Here is a 16,308-nt window from a genome sequence, read left to right as displayed (position 1 = left end):
ACTTGCCTGCGTCCACCATTCGTATTATGTATTTACACGCAGAGAGAAAGAATCTTGAAAGCTGCCGAATGTTACTACGGTATTGATTCTGCTAGTAGAATATCATTCCTGCTTTTACTATATGTTAGTGTTATTTTAGGTTTTATGTGTTATTTGGTAGGTTTTTTTTTGGATCTGGGAATGCTCAAAAATTTTTCCCATATAACCCGAACGAGATGCGAGGCAAACAATGCTCAAACAACAAGTGCTGGAGAGAGAACTTCCAGGTTTTCCCCATCCCCAGTTGGTTGAATCCACGGATGTGGAATCCACAGATACGGAGGGCTGACTGTATTTTAATAGGATATTTAATTTTGTGAAAAAATCTTGCAGAATTAAATGCTTCTATTACTGCTAATTACAACTAATATCTGCTGCAATGGCCTTGTATAACAACATTTTACAAAACGTCTACATTTCTTTTGTAAATTTAACCATATTGGGTTGACTCAAAATAGCTGCCTCAACATGATACTGGTATGAGTAGTGACTGCAGCAGCAACTTACATGCAATCCCAATAGCCAGTGGTTAATAAACACAAGAGATTTGGTAGATGCTGGAATTGTTAAGCAACTCACACGAAATGCTGGCGGAACTCAACAAGTCGGGCAGCATCTATGATGGGGAATAGACAGTCAACGTATTAGGCCAAGACCCTTCATCAGGACTGGAAAGCGAGGGGGCAGAAGCCAGAATAAGAAGGTGAGGGGGGGAGGGGAAGGAGTAAAAGCTGGTAGGTGATAAAGGACACCAGGTGAGGGGGATGAAGTAAAAAGTTGGGAGAGGATACGTGGAAGTAAAGAATTGAAAGAGGAGGAATCCAATAGGAGAGGGCAACCAAAGGGAGGTGATGGGCAGGTGAGGAGATGAAAAGGTAAGAGGGTAAACAGAATGAAGAATGAAAAAGGGGGGGGAGGGGCGAGGGGTGGGGGGGGGGAGAGAAATGTCAGAAGTTGGAGAAATTAAAATTCAGACAAAAACTTTTTGAGGATTTAAGATGAAAATATATAAACTTACCTTCAATACTCATGATTTCATTTCCCAAACAAAATAAAGATTGTGTTGACCACCTTTGTAACATGGATGCCTGGTGGCAGAGCCAGATGTCTTTCAGTTTGTGGCATTTGTAACTGAACGTTTACTATTTATATATGCAAAGAGTTTCTATTATGATGTAAACTGCAGACGTTTTCCATTTTCAAGATATTAGATTAGGAAAACAGGGTAATACAATTACTAGGTAAAACATTTCCATCTGATCTCACCATCAGGTCAGCCACCCTTTCAGCGTAGAATTAGTCATTGCTTCTTTAAAAGAAGCCAGACAATAGCGTCCTGAGCACTCCACTGTTAAACATAGATGGAAGGTCAGGGACAGAAAAATATTAACTGTTTCAATCTCCGTATCAGTTCCGTATCTTCCCACTTTTTTTAAAAAATTTTTATAAAGATTAAATGTGCACAGTATACACAACAACGCTTTAAACATTTACATCAATAAACACTGGATGAAATGACCATCTGAGAGCCAGAACTCTGCTTGGGAACTGTTACAGCATTACATGTCATCATGCCTTAGCCTTGCAGTATCTCAATCATTTGGTAAACCCAGTCTTACAGAAAAGGACCTTCTGCCCATTATATCGTCTTGCCCCTCAAATAAAAACACTCGATTTACCCCAATCTCTCTTTACAGAACTCTGTCAACTCTACGTCAGTTATGGTCACCATGGAAATGGTGGGCTGGTGGGCATGTTTCAACGCTGAACGGTTCTATGATCACTTTGGTTTCGTTCGGTCTTGTTTACATGGCAGTTCCCTGTACGTAAATTGTACCCGTTTGCGCAAATCTTATTACTATTTCAGTTACATTATCTTAAGAATACTTTTACCGCAACTAAAATAAAGTTACAGCTAGATTTTTAACTTTAAGAAAAATGCGGGCGGGTTTTAAAAAAAGTTAAGATTGTACTGTAGTGGGAGGAGGAGGGTTCAGAGAAACAAAAGGTCGGAAGAAATTCAGTTACAAAACAAGATGCGATTACAATCACCTCTCCTCTTCTGACGGGCATTTTTCCTGTTGAAGCGACAGTGGGGGGAAATATCTTTTCACATCAATGCGAGTTGGGGTCTGCAGAAACGAATTTCTTCACTACAAAGAGGTAGCTAATAGCTGGGTGAAGTTATCCCAATCACTTTCCAGCTCTGAATGAGTTTCCCTGAAACTCGCAACAATGCTGGTTGCAACATTCTTATTAAACCTTCGGGATTGGACACTGCGACTTGGGGCGGGTGGGAACGGCAAAGAAAGAGCGAACTCATTACATACACTACTTCGAGCGCAGGGCTCGACATCTATAGTTGCAGTACTTGAAATTAGTTCATCAAGAGCTGTACACCGTGTGTTGCGTTCGACTGTTTTACAAATAGCCTATTTGTGACACTCCCTTCCCCGCCTCCCTTCTGTGTGCAGAATGGCATGCTCCACGTATGGCCAACGCCTCAGTGCTTTTTGCGAAAGGATGAAAGAATCCAAACTTCAAAGGAGTTTGACGTCATTGTGCTTTAACGCAGGTCACAGTTCGCAATGATTTACAGTATTGGGTTAACGTAAGGGGTCATAAAGCAGGTTTTCCAATATTGGCAACACTGGTACAGTGTTGGGAGCACTGCATTTATACGTTTTGGGTGGATGGGAAATGAATGGGCACAACATCTTGGGTTGTTTATTGTGGAACATGGCCCCGTGTATCCCTTCCTGTTGCTCCTCCATGGTTTTCCACTTTGCCTGCAGTTGATTTAAGCCTTCAAGAAAAAAAAACAAGAATTATGGCTTTTTAACACTTCATACATATCTACACCTACGGTTCAAAAGATCCACTGACCGGTTGTTCAGGCGTTTCTGTTTATGTTTCAAAGTTTCAGGCAACTATTAGGAAAAGATGATCAGACAAAGTATCAGTACTCACATCTGAGATGGTTGCAATCATTTTAGCCTTGGAATGGGTTGAAGAAGTACACCCTGATTATTTATTTTGGTGCTCTGATTTGTTCTCTGTTTTGACATCTATTAAAACAGGTACTTCAAATTGTAGGCCAGACATTTGTCTTAAGATCGGACAACATCTGTTGAGGTTGCTGGTGCATGCATTTCTTATGGGCCAGGTCTCTGCTCTTGCTGGGGTTGAAGGCAGGCAGGGATTTAAGCCAAGCAATCACTTAAAATTAAGGACATAAATGTAGTGGTGACTTTGGATAAAGGGGAGGTGAAAGCCATAATTAAAAAGTCTCTTTGAGCACTGTGGCAACAAAGTTTGGATAAAGAAAAAAAGGACAGCATTTAAAATTCAGAGGATAGTGGGAACTCCACTGGGAGATGGGTATAAAAGGGAGGAAGAAGTTATGCTTACACATTTACGCATTGGATATACTAGGTTAAATAATTCCTTTCTCAGAATTAAAGCGTGTGATTTGGGCATTAGTAGGGAGTGCACTTGTCAAGAAACAGTGCAGCATGTATTATTTGAATACAGTTCCAGTGAAGTGCAAAGTGAAACATAATTGCTAAATTGAGATCTTTGGGACAGGCACAATTCAACTTGTGAAGTTTGTTGGGATATCACTGCCGTTGTAATGTATATAAATGTGTAGTTAGTTTTCTGAAAAGCATTAGACAGTTTGATATTATTTGAGTTGTGGGTTGGGGGTTTACTTCACGTCTTTTTGCTCCACATTCCAACTCAGGAGGTGGCAGTAATGCACATTATTTGGTCTGCAAACCTCCATTAAACCTTACAAGAAAAAGAATTGTGCCTCATCAGCTGCCCAGTGGTCAGTACTCTGAAAAATACTTTTGGGTTGAGTTCCCAATGCAGAGAGAATCTTGCTGTACTGCTGACAAAGATAATGTTCTTCAGGTAAAACGTTAGATCGAGGCCTTGTTTAGCTTCTCGGATGAAGACCATCTAATAGTTGAAAAACAACATGTTCCCTGGAATGGACGAAATTCCATCTTCAGCACATAACAATGGTGAGGAAGTACTTATGCCCTGAATTTATTTCCTCATTTCCCCAGCTTGGGAACAGAACAGCATACCCTGGAATCACATAGACATTGTGGTGATCATTGGCAAAAAAGGTAGCTTGATGTCAGAATTATAATAGAGGTGTTTCTCCCCTAGTCTGTCACAAAGACAGGCATATGGATTTAAAAGATTTGGAGGCTATGGGACTAAGTTAGATGGGTATCTTGGTTGAGTTGGGCTGTAGTGCCTGTTTACATGCTCTGTGAGTAAGGAAAGTCACTGGAAAACTTTTCCTCAAATAGCTCCTTACACTGGCTGAAGAATTACATCTGGAAATTGTCTATCTAGAGGTAGTGGAGATAAATTTCACCACGCATTAATTTCAAGGAGGAATATAAATGACCTTTCTTTTGACCTCACAGGAGCTACTACTCAATGAAAGTGACAACACTGCACTAGCATGATCTTTGGCTGACTGGAGAAATGAGGGATTGTGATCTTGTTCTTCAAACACTGCATCAATTCATGGTCTACTGAACAGCAGTAGTACCCATCCTGTTGTGTGATTCAGAGACAAGGAGAACCTACATTAGGCACCAAGAACTGGGGAAGTAATACGAATATTATCTCTGCAAAGCCCTCCAATTGCATGATAACCTAACCAACTCCCAAACCTAAGTATTGCTGGCTGGTAGTGTAGTGGCATCTGCACTGGGCTTCGAGGCGAGTGGTCCTGGCCAGCACCTTGCATGCTTTCCATCCGTGCTGAGTTGAGCCTCGAGCTAGCAACTCGGACTCGTAACAAACAGACAAATGCTAAAGGAATGGCAGGGTTGCTGCCCAATGCACCCCAAGGCACAGGGAGGAATGACAAACCTGGGCAACATTTTCAGCATCAAGGCTCTGACTTCACTTAGCCTTTGACTAACCTTCTGGTCACTTGTCCTAACATCTCCTTCAGAGGTCTGATGAGAAACTCTGCCAAATAATTACTGTGTGGAAAATCACAAGTTTGCTTTGCTTACAGATACCATATAAATGAAATCCAGTGTTATTTTTGACAAACACAATAAAGTAGTGTGGCAGGGCATGGGAGAGTCCCAGTTAAAAAAGGAAAGTTACGCTTGGTAGTAGGAAGTGGCTGCTGGTTGTCAGTGCAAGCTGATGGGAACCGCAATAGCCAAAAAAAGGATGTGGTGTGCTTGTGGCAGTTGCAGAAGAAAACTTTCACCCAATGCTTGTTTAGAGGGGTGAAAAAAGGTAAAAGGTGTGATGACATAGATTGGTCAGCATCTGTGAATTGAAAAGACATTATGTCCAGAGCTAAAGATTTACGAATATAAGAGTCACTAGTAAATTTAAGATAAGTGTCTTCGCTGCAGGGTGCTGAATATGTAACACTGAGACAAACAGTGGAAGTGTGTTTTAGGGTCAGCTGGATCATCCTGAAAGAGAAAGATTAGAAGATATAGGAGCAGAATTAAGCCATTCAACCACTGAGCCTGCTGCAGTGAAATACAGGAATTTGTTGACACTGAGCAGAAGGGTGGGATAAGGCTTACGTGGACTTTCTGTACTCTTTTTGGGGAAGAAACAAAATGCCATGCAGTCAGTAAAGTGGTTTGAAGTACAGACATTTCTAAACACAGCATCTGACTTCCACTTTAGATCTGAATGAGCTCCCAGATTTAATAACGTGATACATAGAAAGCCTTAGTGTTGACATTCAATTGATGATTGAAGTCTTATCTTCAGAAACTTGAGTATAATCATTCAGGCTGATGCTAGTGCGGTACTGAAGGAACGTGTATTGCCTTTTTGATGAGATATTAAAATGAGGCTCTGTGACAATAAATCAAGGACAAGGGAGTTTTGGCCAATATATATTCCACAAACAACCTACTATAACTAGCTCCCAGCTGACTGTGAGAAACAGCTGTACTTTGAAATATAGGAATCCATATACCACACTGTGAAGGAATTTTAAAACTTGATAATTCATGGACAATGATGGTTAAACAAATCATGAACCATAAGCAAAAAACAGAGTTAAGAATGCAAGCAATCACATCATCAGGGAAACTTTGTAATAATTGTTTAAGGGAAACTGACTAATCAAAACCTTGAAGATATTTAGCTAAATAAAAACCCACAAAAGCAATGATACCAGTACCAATAGTGGGCTTTGATCAAGGATAGTTGACTAAACTTACATGAACATAACTAGACAACGGTTAGACGAGCCTGGGTTTCAGGGATAATTGACTTCCAAGTTATATGTGGGCTAAGTCAAATAAATATCTCTGAATAAGACTTGATTACATAGATAATAATAATATACACAGCTATGAAATCAGCTAAACCCTGTATCAGAGTTACTCTCCAGGATTGATGAATGCAGTTTGAGACAGCATATTCAGCTGAATAATACCACACTTAGTTAAGTCTTTGAACAAGATAGATACATTAAACAACTTGTGAGAAATAATGCAGTATAAAAATATGCTTTCAGCTCCATTGTGATAGCTTTAATTAAAAAGAGCTAAAGTTTTTCTCAACAGTGAGTGTAACACAGTTTTTCAGTTACTCAAGGCAAATCTGACCTGATTGGATATCCTATATTATAACTGACATCATGTCTAGATAATTCTAAGATTTCTGAAGAATTCCAGATATTGTATTTTCTGTCATTAAGTAACATTACAATTTCCTGCTGTTAAAAATGTGTTAATGTTACAAACTAATTTGTCAAAGTTCCAGAGAGCAGCTAGAAGTAAGATTGTAATTTTATGGGCAAGAGAAAGTGCATGATTGTCAGAATTCACCAGTTTTTAGTTACATTGTTTCTTTAGTAATTTCCTTTACATTTTTACATTGCCGCTTGTAAATTCTGTATCAATTTACAAACCCCATCTTAGTGCCCTAAACGTGTATTATTGCAGAGAAACATAACTGAGAACAGTAGCCGTCCAAGATATTTACTGTCTGAGGAGAAAAATCTCAGATCCCTCAAAGCATCTATGAAGCCTGTCTATCACACCTTGGGGTGATTTAAAGATTCAGTGTTATCGTCAATTTAATAGTCTGCTATGGCTGATCCATTATATGCACCATAAGCCCAAATGCTGGACTCAGCCTTCACCCTATTTAAGCTCCGAAGTTCTCTTTGAATTCAGATTTTATTGAAATTGATCTCATTCATCTGAACTCCATATGGAAGTCCCGAGGTTTAAAGCATCAAGGTGTTCAAGTCACAGCTTGATATAATTTCATGGGCAAGTGCTGCATATGCTTACCCCACAATACCCAGCACTGCTGAAGCTGCTACAATACTTGAAGAATGGTCAAAATCCTGGAAACCAGGTAAACTCCTGAAAGAACAGATTTTATTCCATGTTTGCAGACTTTCAGAAAGAAACTAAAACCATTCACAATCCTTCTTGGAAATATCTTGCAAAGAATGTCGCAGAGATTACTCAACACTACCTCCCAAGCCCACAACCTCTATCACTAAGGAAAGATCTACAGCTATCATAGTGAAAGATCATTCAATCCATGTACTGAACTCAGCTGAAAATTTGAAAGATCCTGCAAAACTTGACTAGTGTCCACATGGTCTGCCGATAGTGACACTAATTACGATGATTTCCTAGCTGTACTCCTTGCATGACTCAAATGACAAGGCAGGGGGGAAAATATCCAGGACATTGTTCTTCCTCAGAAGAGCCAAACAGGTCTCAGATTAATGTCTAAAAAGACAATTTTTCATGCACCTGGAACTCTGGGAACTGTTGATCAAACTTCATCCACTGTTAATACTCAAACATTCAAAGAAGAGGTTTATTCATTCAAAAGCTAAACACTGTAGATGCTGAAAATCTAGAATAAAATACAAATATTGGAATCATCAACATTGAATTTACATGAGTTCAAAAACAACTCCATATTATTCACAGATCTCCTTCCACATTCAACCACACCTACAAACTGAGGGGAATTATAATGGTCAATTAATCTCCCAACACATGCATCTTGAAATGTGGGAGGAGGATGGAGGAAATTCACGTACAAACTCAATATACACCGTATCCAAAGTCAGAATTGAACCCAGTCTTTGGTATTGTGAGGCAGCAGGTCTGGTGAAAGGTGCTGTCAGTTGAAGACTGGTTTCGAAATGCAGCAAAGCTCAAAGGTTACTATTCTAGATAACTGCCAGACAATGTGTTATCAAATAGCTGTCAGATTTTCAGACAAATCATACATTTAATTCAAAACAGAGGGTTGTAGCTGGGATTGAATCACAGTTTCTATAGTATGAGTCACAGCAACTCAGTAGGTAGCTTCCTTGAGTTTGAGTTAATATTAGTTGGTTCAAGTTTCTTAACAGAAACTTGAGCATGTAATCTACATTGATTGTGCAATGTGGTATTGAAGGAGAGCAGCACTGTCAGAGATTATAAATTTCAGGTAGGATATTAGGAATGGGCAATAAAAGCAGGTAACACTGTATTCCATCGATATTTCTGGGAATCTCGGCAAGTTCCTGCTTGGTCATTGGATGCCATGTGAGAAGCAGAACCAGGAACTAGCCAGTGATGTTCAAACCAAAAATATTGGCACTTGAATTGACATCAGAATCCTGAAATCTGCTGGTACTTATGCTAAGAAATATCCACATTTCTTTATGGAAATACCAGCAAAACTGACCAACTCTTGGGTCACTGCCGTTTGAGGGAACTTAATGTGTCAAAATTCCTAAATTATAACAATACACCAGAAGAACAGAACAGTACAGCTCAGTACAGACGGTTTGGCCATGATATTGTGCCATCCTTCTTACTCCAAGATTAATCTAACCCTTTTCTCCAACATATCCCTTCATTTTCTTTTATCCATGTATCTATCTAAGAGTTTCTTAAATGTCCTTAATATATCTGTCTCTACAACCATCCACAGTGGTGCAATACTACCTCTGACATTCCCCCCTAAACGTTCCTCCAATCACCTTAAAAGTACGTCCTCTTATATTAGCTATTGCTACACTGGGAAACAGGTGCTGGCTCTTCGCTCCATGTCTCTTATCATCTTATACACCTCTATCAAGTCGCATCTCAACCTCTTTTGCTTGCTCAACCTTTCCTCATAAGATATTTGTCTAATCCAGGTAGCATCCTGGTATATCTCCACTGCTTCCTCTCTAAGGTCATAGACATAGTCATACTTTATTAATCCCAGGGGAAATTGGTTTACGTTACAGTTGCTCCATAAATAATAAATAGTAATAGAACCATAAATAGTTAAATAGTAATATGTAAATTATGCCAGTAAATTATGAAATAAGTCCAGGACCAGCCTATTGGTTCAGGGTGTCTGACCCTCCAAGGGAGGAGTTGTAAAGTTTGATGGCCGCAGGCAGGAATGACTTCCTATGACGCTCTGTGCTGCATCTCGGTGGAATGAGTCTTTGGCTGAATGTACTCCTGTGCCCACCCAGTACATTATGTAGTGGATGGGAGACATTGACCAAGATGGCATGCAACTTAGACAGCATCCTCTTTTCAGGTACCACCGTCAGAGCGTCCAGTTCCATCCCCACATCACCGGCCTTACGAATGAGCTTGTTGATTCTGTTGGTGTCTGCTACCCTCAGCCTGCTGCCCCAGCACATAACAGCAAACATGATAGCACTGGCCACCACAGACTCGTAGAACATCCTCAGCATCATCCAGCAGATGTTAAAGGACCTCAGTCTCCTCAGGAAATAGAGACAGCTCTGACCCTTCTTGTAGACGGCTTCAGTGTTCTTTGACCAGTTCAATTTATTGTCAATTCGTATCCCCAGGTATTTGTAATCCTCCACCATGTCCACACTGACCCCCTGGATGGAAACAGGGGTCACTGGTACCTTAGCTCTCCTCAGGTCTACCACCAGCTCCTTAGTCTTTTTCATATTAAGCTGCAGATAATTCTGCTCACACCATGTGACAAACTTTCCTACCGTAGCCCTGTACTCAGCCTCATCTCCCTTGCTGATGCATCCAACTATGGCAGAGTCATCCGAAAACTTCTGAAGATGACAAGACTCTGTGCAGTAGTTGAAGTCTGAGGTGTAAATGGTGAAGAGAAAGGGAGACAAGACAGTCCCCTGTGGAGCCCCAGTGCTGCTGATCACTCTGTTGGACACACAGTGTTGCAAGTACACGTACTGTGGTCTGCCAGTCAGGTAATCAAAAATCCATGACACCAGGAAAGCATCCACCTGCATCGCTGTCAGCTTCTCCCCCAGCAGAGCAGGACGGATGGTGTTGAACGCACTGGAGAAGTCAAAGAACATGACCCTCACAGTGCTCGCTGGCTTGTCCAGGTGGGCATAGACACGGTTCAGCAGGTAGATGATGGCATCCTCAACTCCTAGTCGGGGCTGGTAGGCGAACTGGAGGGGATCTAAGTGTGGCCTGACCATAGGCTGGAGCAGCTCCACTTCCATTTTTGGAAGGCTTCCACATCCTTCCAAAAATGCGGTGACCTTAATTGTGAAATGCTTAGAATGCTGTTAAGTGCAACTCTTAAACTTCAGAATCAGAATCAGGTTTATTATCACCGACATGTGACGTGAAATTTATTTTATTATATCAAAAATAGTTGAAATACCAATAGGTACTGCCCGCTTCTTCAAAGAACAGGGTTTCCCTCACTCCACTACTGATGCTGCCTTCACCCGCATCTCCTCCATTTCCTGAATATCCACACTCACTCTGTCTTCCCACTGCCTTAATAGTGTTAAGAGTTCTTCTTGTCCTCACCTACCACCCCATCAACCTCCGCATCCAACACATCGGCCTCCACAACTTCCGCCAACTCCAAAGGGATCCTACCACTAAACATATCTTTACCTTCACCCCCCCCACCCTCTGCAATTCCCTTGTCCATTTGTCCCTCCCCACTAATCTCCCTCCCAGCACTTATCCCTGCGAGTGGCCTAAATGCTACACCGGTCCATACATCTCCACCCAGGATCCCAGGCAGTCCTTCCAGGTGAGCAACACTTCACCTGCAAACCTGCTGGGGTCATCTGTTGTGTTCGGTTCTCCTGATGCAGCCTCCTTCTGCACTGGTGAGACCCATCGTAAATTGGAGAACTGCTGCATTGAGCTCTTCGGTTCCAACTGCCAAAACGGATCTTCCCGGTGGCCAAATATTTTAATTCTGATTCCCATTCCTGTTCTGACATGCTGGTTCTTGGCCTCCTCTTTTGCCAAGATGAGTCCACCCGCAGGGTGGAGGAGCTGCATTTTATATTCCTTATGGATACCCTCCAACATCATGGCATGAATATTGATTTCACCTCCCGGTAATAAAATGTTTTACCTCTCCCTCCCCTCTTCTACTTTTCCCCACTCTGGCCTTCTTATCTGCCCATCACTTCCCCCTGGATCCCCTGCTCCTTCCCTTCCTCCTGTGGTCCACTCTCCTCTCTATCAGATTTCTGCCCATTACCTTTCCCACCCACCTGTCTTCACCTCTCACCTTCCAGCTAGCCTGCTTCCCCTCACCCCACCTTTTTAATCAGTCATCTTCCCCCTTTTTTTCCTCAGTCCTGAAGAAGGGTCTCAGCCCAAAACATTGACTGTTTATTCATTTCCATAGATGCTACATGACCTGTTGAGTTCCTCCAGCATGTTGTGTGTGTTGCAATAGGTATTGCTGCAACTTGTTTACGATGGTTATTTAGACTTGTCACATTTTTGGCCAACTACCCATTGAGTTATTATACAGAGATTACATTGCTTGGTTACTTTGCTGTGGTATTTACATGTGTAAAAATAACTTAAAGGTGCTATATGTATGCACTTATTGAACATAGCAATCTTTCCCAAGTCATTTCTGCAATGTTACAAAACAAATATAACAATGAGCTACATATGTAAGAAAGTATTAGGGTAGGTGACTACAAGCTTGTTCAATAAAGTAGGGTTTTACCGAATCTTAAAGAAGAGAAATTTAGGAAGGGAGTTCCAGACAATAGAGCCTTGCTAAGTGAAGACATGGCTGCCAATGGATTAATAATTAAATTCAAGAGGATTAAGAGACTAGAACCAGATAAACAAAGGAACCTTGAAAGTTTATAGCTGTGGAAGTCATCATGAAGATAGAGAGGGAGTGCAACCATGAAGGAATTCAAAAAAACACATCAGGTTTTAATATTGAGAACTTGCGGATTTTAGCACCAGTATAATGAGGACTTGTAACTCAAATTTATAAGACCACTCAATAGATTACCTGAACACAATAATAAAGAGAGTACAATAATGCATGAAAGTCATTCAGTTCGTCAAACTTGCACTTTTATTTTTAAGGAAAGCACTCTACTTAGCTGGACAATAGCATTTCCTCTTAGCCTTGTATTTCCTTCTAGTTAGTATCCAACTCCCCCAAATAAAGGTTCCATATGATTTTGAATCCACCATGCTGAGCATTTGCTACAACAGGTCTCAGACAACATCATCAGCAATTTACTATAGTCCAGGTGCATAAGTAAGGATAAATTAAATGTCAAGTTAGTAATTAAAAATGGAAATTATTTTGTGCTGTGAAAAGGTAAATAAAATTGCAATATTCTCTGTACAGTGCATGTTGAAATGGAAACTTGCTAAACACACAAGAGACAAAGAACTTGTAGAATATGAAGAGGATGGGAGGAAATTCCTGAGAAGTCAGGGACCAGCAAAGAACAACCCTGGCATTTTACAAAGTGTTTTTGAAGTATAGTCATTGTTTTGTATGAAATACAGCAACCAGTTTTCACATAGTAATCTCCCAAAGACAGCAATTTGATAATGAGTAGATAATCTGTGCTGGTAGTGTTTGCAGAAGGATAAACACTGAACTCACCTGGTGTGCTTTAACATAATGATGCGGAATCTTTTGCATCTATCTGAAAAGACAGTTCTGATCCTGGGTAGCTAACATGGCTGCCCCCTACTGGTGCACGAGCTGTTGAGTTTTCATTTCCACATAGGACAATTGATGTTATTTTATGAGTGAAACTTCTACAGTGAATCCCTTTAATGCAAATGAATTAAGTAGGTTCTTAAGAGAGCGTGGAACCTAGCTCAGTGCTGCTTGAGGCATGTGGCTGAGAGTTCCTGCCCCAATCGTGCTGAAGGATTGCTACACTGTTGGAAATGCCTTTCAACCCAGATGCCAAACCAAGGCTCCACTCCCTCATAAAGTATGTCAGTGTTTCCAAGGACAGCTGAGTCTCTCTGATGTCATGGTCAACTATTTATCTTAGTCAACACTACAAAATAACTGAGTGTCTGGCCATTGTCTTGCTGTGTGTGCGTCATAGTTGTGTGCAAATTGGCTACTGTGCTTCCTACACTATGACAGTGACTACACTTCTGAGGTACATCATTGGCTTACATTGTTAAAAGTAGTACAGAAATGCAAGCCTTCCACTGGTACACTGATTGAATGGGTGTTTCTCTCTTCCCTCATTCTGGCAGTATAACACACCTACAGCCATCCAACTTAGAGTAGCTGACTCTGAACAGACTGTGACTGAATCTGCAATATCCCAGCTATTTTCCCTACAATATTAACCTTCTTTGTAGGAGAACTGGAAAAATAGAGAGAGATATACCAGCTAGTTGAGTAGTGTCACAGTAACAACCTTGCACTCAATGTTAGTAAGACCAAAGAGCTGATTGTGGACTTCAGAGAGGACAAGATGAAGGAACACACACCAATCCTCAAAGAGGGACCTGAAGTGGAGAAGTGAGCAATTTCAAGTTCCTGGGTGTCAATGTCTCTGAGGATCTAACCTGGTTCCAACATATCTATGCAGCTATAAAGAAGACAAGACAGCAGCTATATTTCATTAGGAGTTTGAGGAGATTTGGCACTCGAAAATTTCTACAGATGTACTGTGTAGAGCACCCTGACAGGCTGCATCACTGTCTGGTATGTGGGGAGGGGGGGGCTACAGCACAGGATCATAGTAAGCTGCAGAGAGTTGTAAAATTAGTCAGTTACATAATGGAAAATAGCCTCTGTAGCATCCAAGACTAGTATCAGCCAGAAACATTGACTGTTTATTCATTTCCATAGATGCTGGCTGACCTGCTGAGTTCCTCCAGCATTTTATGTGTGTTACTTTAGATTTCCAACATCTGCTGACTTTCATGCATATTCAATTGTTTAAATAAGTAGTGCAAAACCAGAAATTTTAAAAAATCTTTGTTTTTGACTTTAATGGAACTACATGGCACCAATGTCTGATGTCAAGTTTGAAGAAAAACAAGATGAGGAAGAAATCGAGCCAGAAACTGTGGAACTAAAACAAGAAATTAAACAGGAGGTTTAATCCAAGAGTATCCAATCTTAGATTTACATGCAGGAATACAAAGCTGAGGTTCTTCCTTATTATGCATTGTACCACAGGATGGGCTTCCATGGAGGATAATGGAGTACTCATTGTCTGTTAATGTACAATCAGCATTTCAGCACACCTTCTTGCGCAAACATTGCTGGTGGAGTTGAAGTCATGGACAAAATTCAGAACAATTAAACATAGACTACATATAACAAATAAGGAACACAATACACGGTGCTGGTATAGGTCATCCCTAGGTAATGAAGAGGTCATTTTTATAGACATTCATGTTGATTTTGTCCATTAGTCAGAAAATACTCAATAAACTCTTGATGTGGTAACCATACTTCTACGGGACTGTAGTGGTAGCATCAAATGCACAGAACATAGATCAGTACAGCACAGGAACAGGCCATTCGGCCCACAATGTTGTGCTGAACCAGCTACAAAGCAAATCAAAAACATCCAAACACTAATCCCTCCTACTTGCACAATGTCTATAGAACATAGAAAGCACATAAGACTGTTTAGAATGAAAAATTACTAAAAGTGGAAAGAGGGGAAACTTGTTCTGCTGTTAATAGGAATGAAAATATGTACATATATAAAAATATTGAATTTAATAATAATTAGGGAATTTGTTCACATTCAGGGTATCCGTAAAGTGTAGACAATGGCTATGAATGATGCTGCCTTTTTAAAATTTGGTTTAATATTTGTTATCAAATACAACAACTTGCATCTTTAATGTTGTAAAGCATTCCCAGGTACTTTGGGGGAATGCAATCATTCAGAATTTAACACTGAACAACATAAGGAGGTACAGTATCTGGAAAAATGACTGGGCCAAAAAGGGAGGCTTTAAAAAATCCTGACAGTGAGGAAAGAGTTAAAGGTTTAGAGCAGGAATTGCAGTATTAAGGTGCAGGCAGATGAAGGCTCAGCTGCCAATGATGGAGCAGTGAAATCTGTGGATGTGAAAGATTGAGCAGGGGATACATCTACTGTAGCTGAGAATCAATTTTTTCCTCACAATGTAGCCATGATATACGTTTAGGTATTTTACCATATAAAAACAAAGCAATTAGTGGACATGCCATTGCAGATATGCTGAGTTGGTTCCAAGAGAGCACTGGAAGATGGCTTTGAAGAAATTGCGTGATCTTGCTCTATTTCCAATAGCACATGGTATGGGAATCAAGAAAGAAATAGAAAAAAAATTCTCTCTAAAGTTGAAGCAACCATAATCACAGTTTCAGTGCAGGCAATAGAAATCCAACCTTTGAACTCCATTATTCCACTGGCAGCGCAGGAATTGCAGTAAAGTGTACATATAATCAAAATACACAGTGGTCTCAAGAGTACAACTCATAAAAATTGTGAAATTATGAAGTATCTGCTGCCATCCAAAATAAACAATGTTTTAACTACCCTGGTACATTCAGATCACTGAATCTGCAATAGCATATTTTAAAAATCATTCCACTGCATAATATTGAACCTTTCCTTTAGCTATTTGCCTGCTCCTTATCAGCTTGTAACAAAGGAAGGCTGGCAGGTAAAAAAAACAGCCATAAAGTACAGCAAAAAACAGCAAAGAAGTCACATGGCTATAATCACTTCCCAGTTATTGGAATTAAATTACATTACATGGCAACAAGGAAAGCAACAAATACCTCATTTAAATTTTGCTTCAAAAATGCTGATCTTGATGGGTGTGCCCAAATGCAACTTGAGATCATTTGATTTGTAGTTAGACCACTTGATGCATTCAATATGGACTCAGGTTACGTGTTTTAAAGTGCTCAAATTATGTTTTAGTTAATGAATGCAAGGTCCACAAGTAAGCTGCACTGAAACAGATC

General features: G+C 40.4%; 1 protein-coding gene across 2 annotated transcripts in view; it reads right to left on the bottom strand.

Annotated features, from left to right (window-relative positions):
- Positions 1–16,308, bottom strand: part of tjp2a (tight junction protein 2a (zona occludens 2)) — a 152,651-nt gene that overhangs the window by 136,004 nt on the left and 339 nt on the right. Inside the window, exon 1 of one of the 2 annotated variants that reach the window (XM_072258086.1) lies at positions 2,092–2,357. The exons of the other annotated variant lie outside the window; for it this stretch is intronic. Within the exon in view, the coding sequence (XP_072114187.1) occupies positions 2,092–2,112 (21 nt within the window). The 5' untranslated portion in view covers positions 2,113–2,357. Of the gene's footprint in view, positions 1–2,091; positions 2,358–16,308 lie in introns of those variants that run through there. 2 annotated transcript variants of the gene reach the window in all.

This window comes from Mobula birostris, chromosome 5, assembly GCF_030028105.1.
Source record: "Mobula birostris isolate sMobBir1 chromosome 5, sMobBir1.hap1, whole genome shotgun sequence".
NCBI classification, from domain to species: domain Eukaryota; kingdom Metazoa; phylum Chordata; class Chondrichthyes; order Myliobatiformes; family Myliobatidae; genus Mobula; species Mobula birostris.
This window is presented reverse-complemented; position numbering and strand designations above follow the sequence as displayed.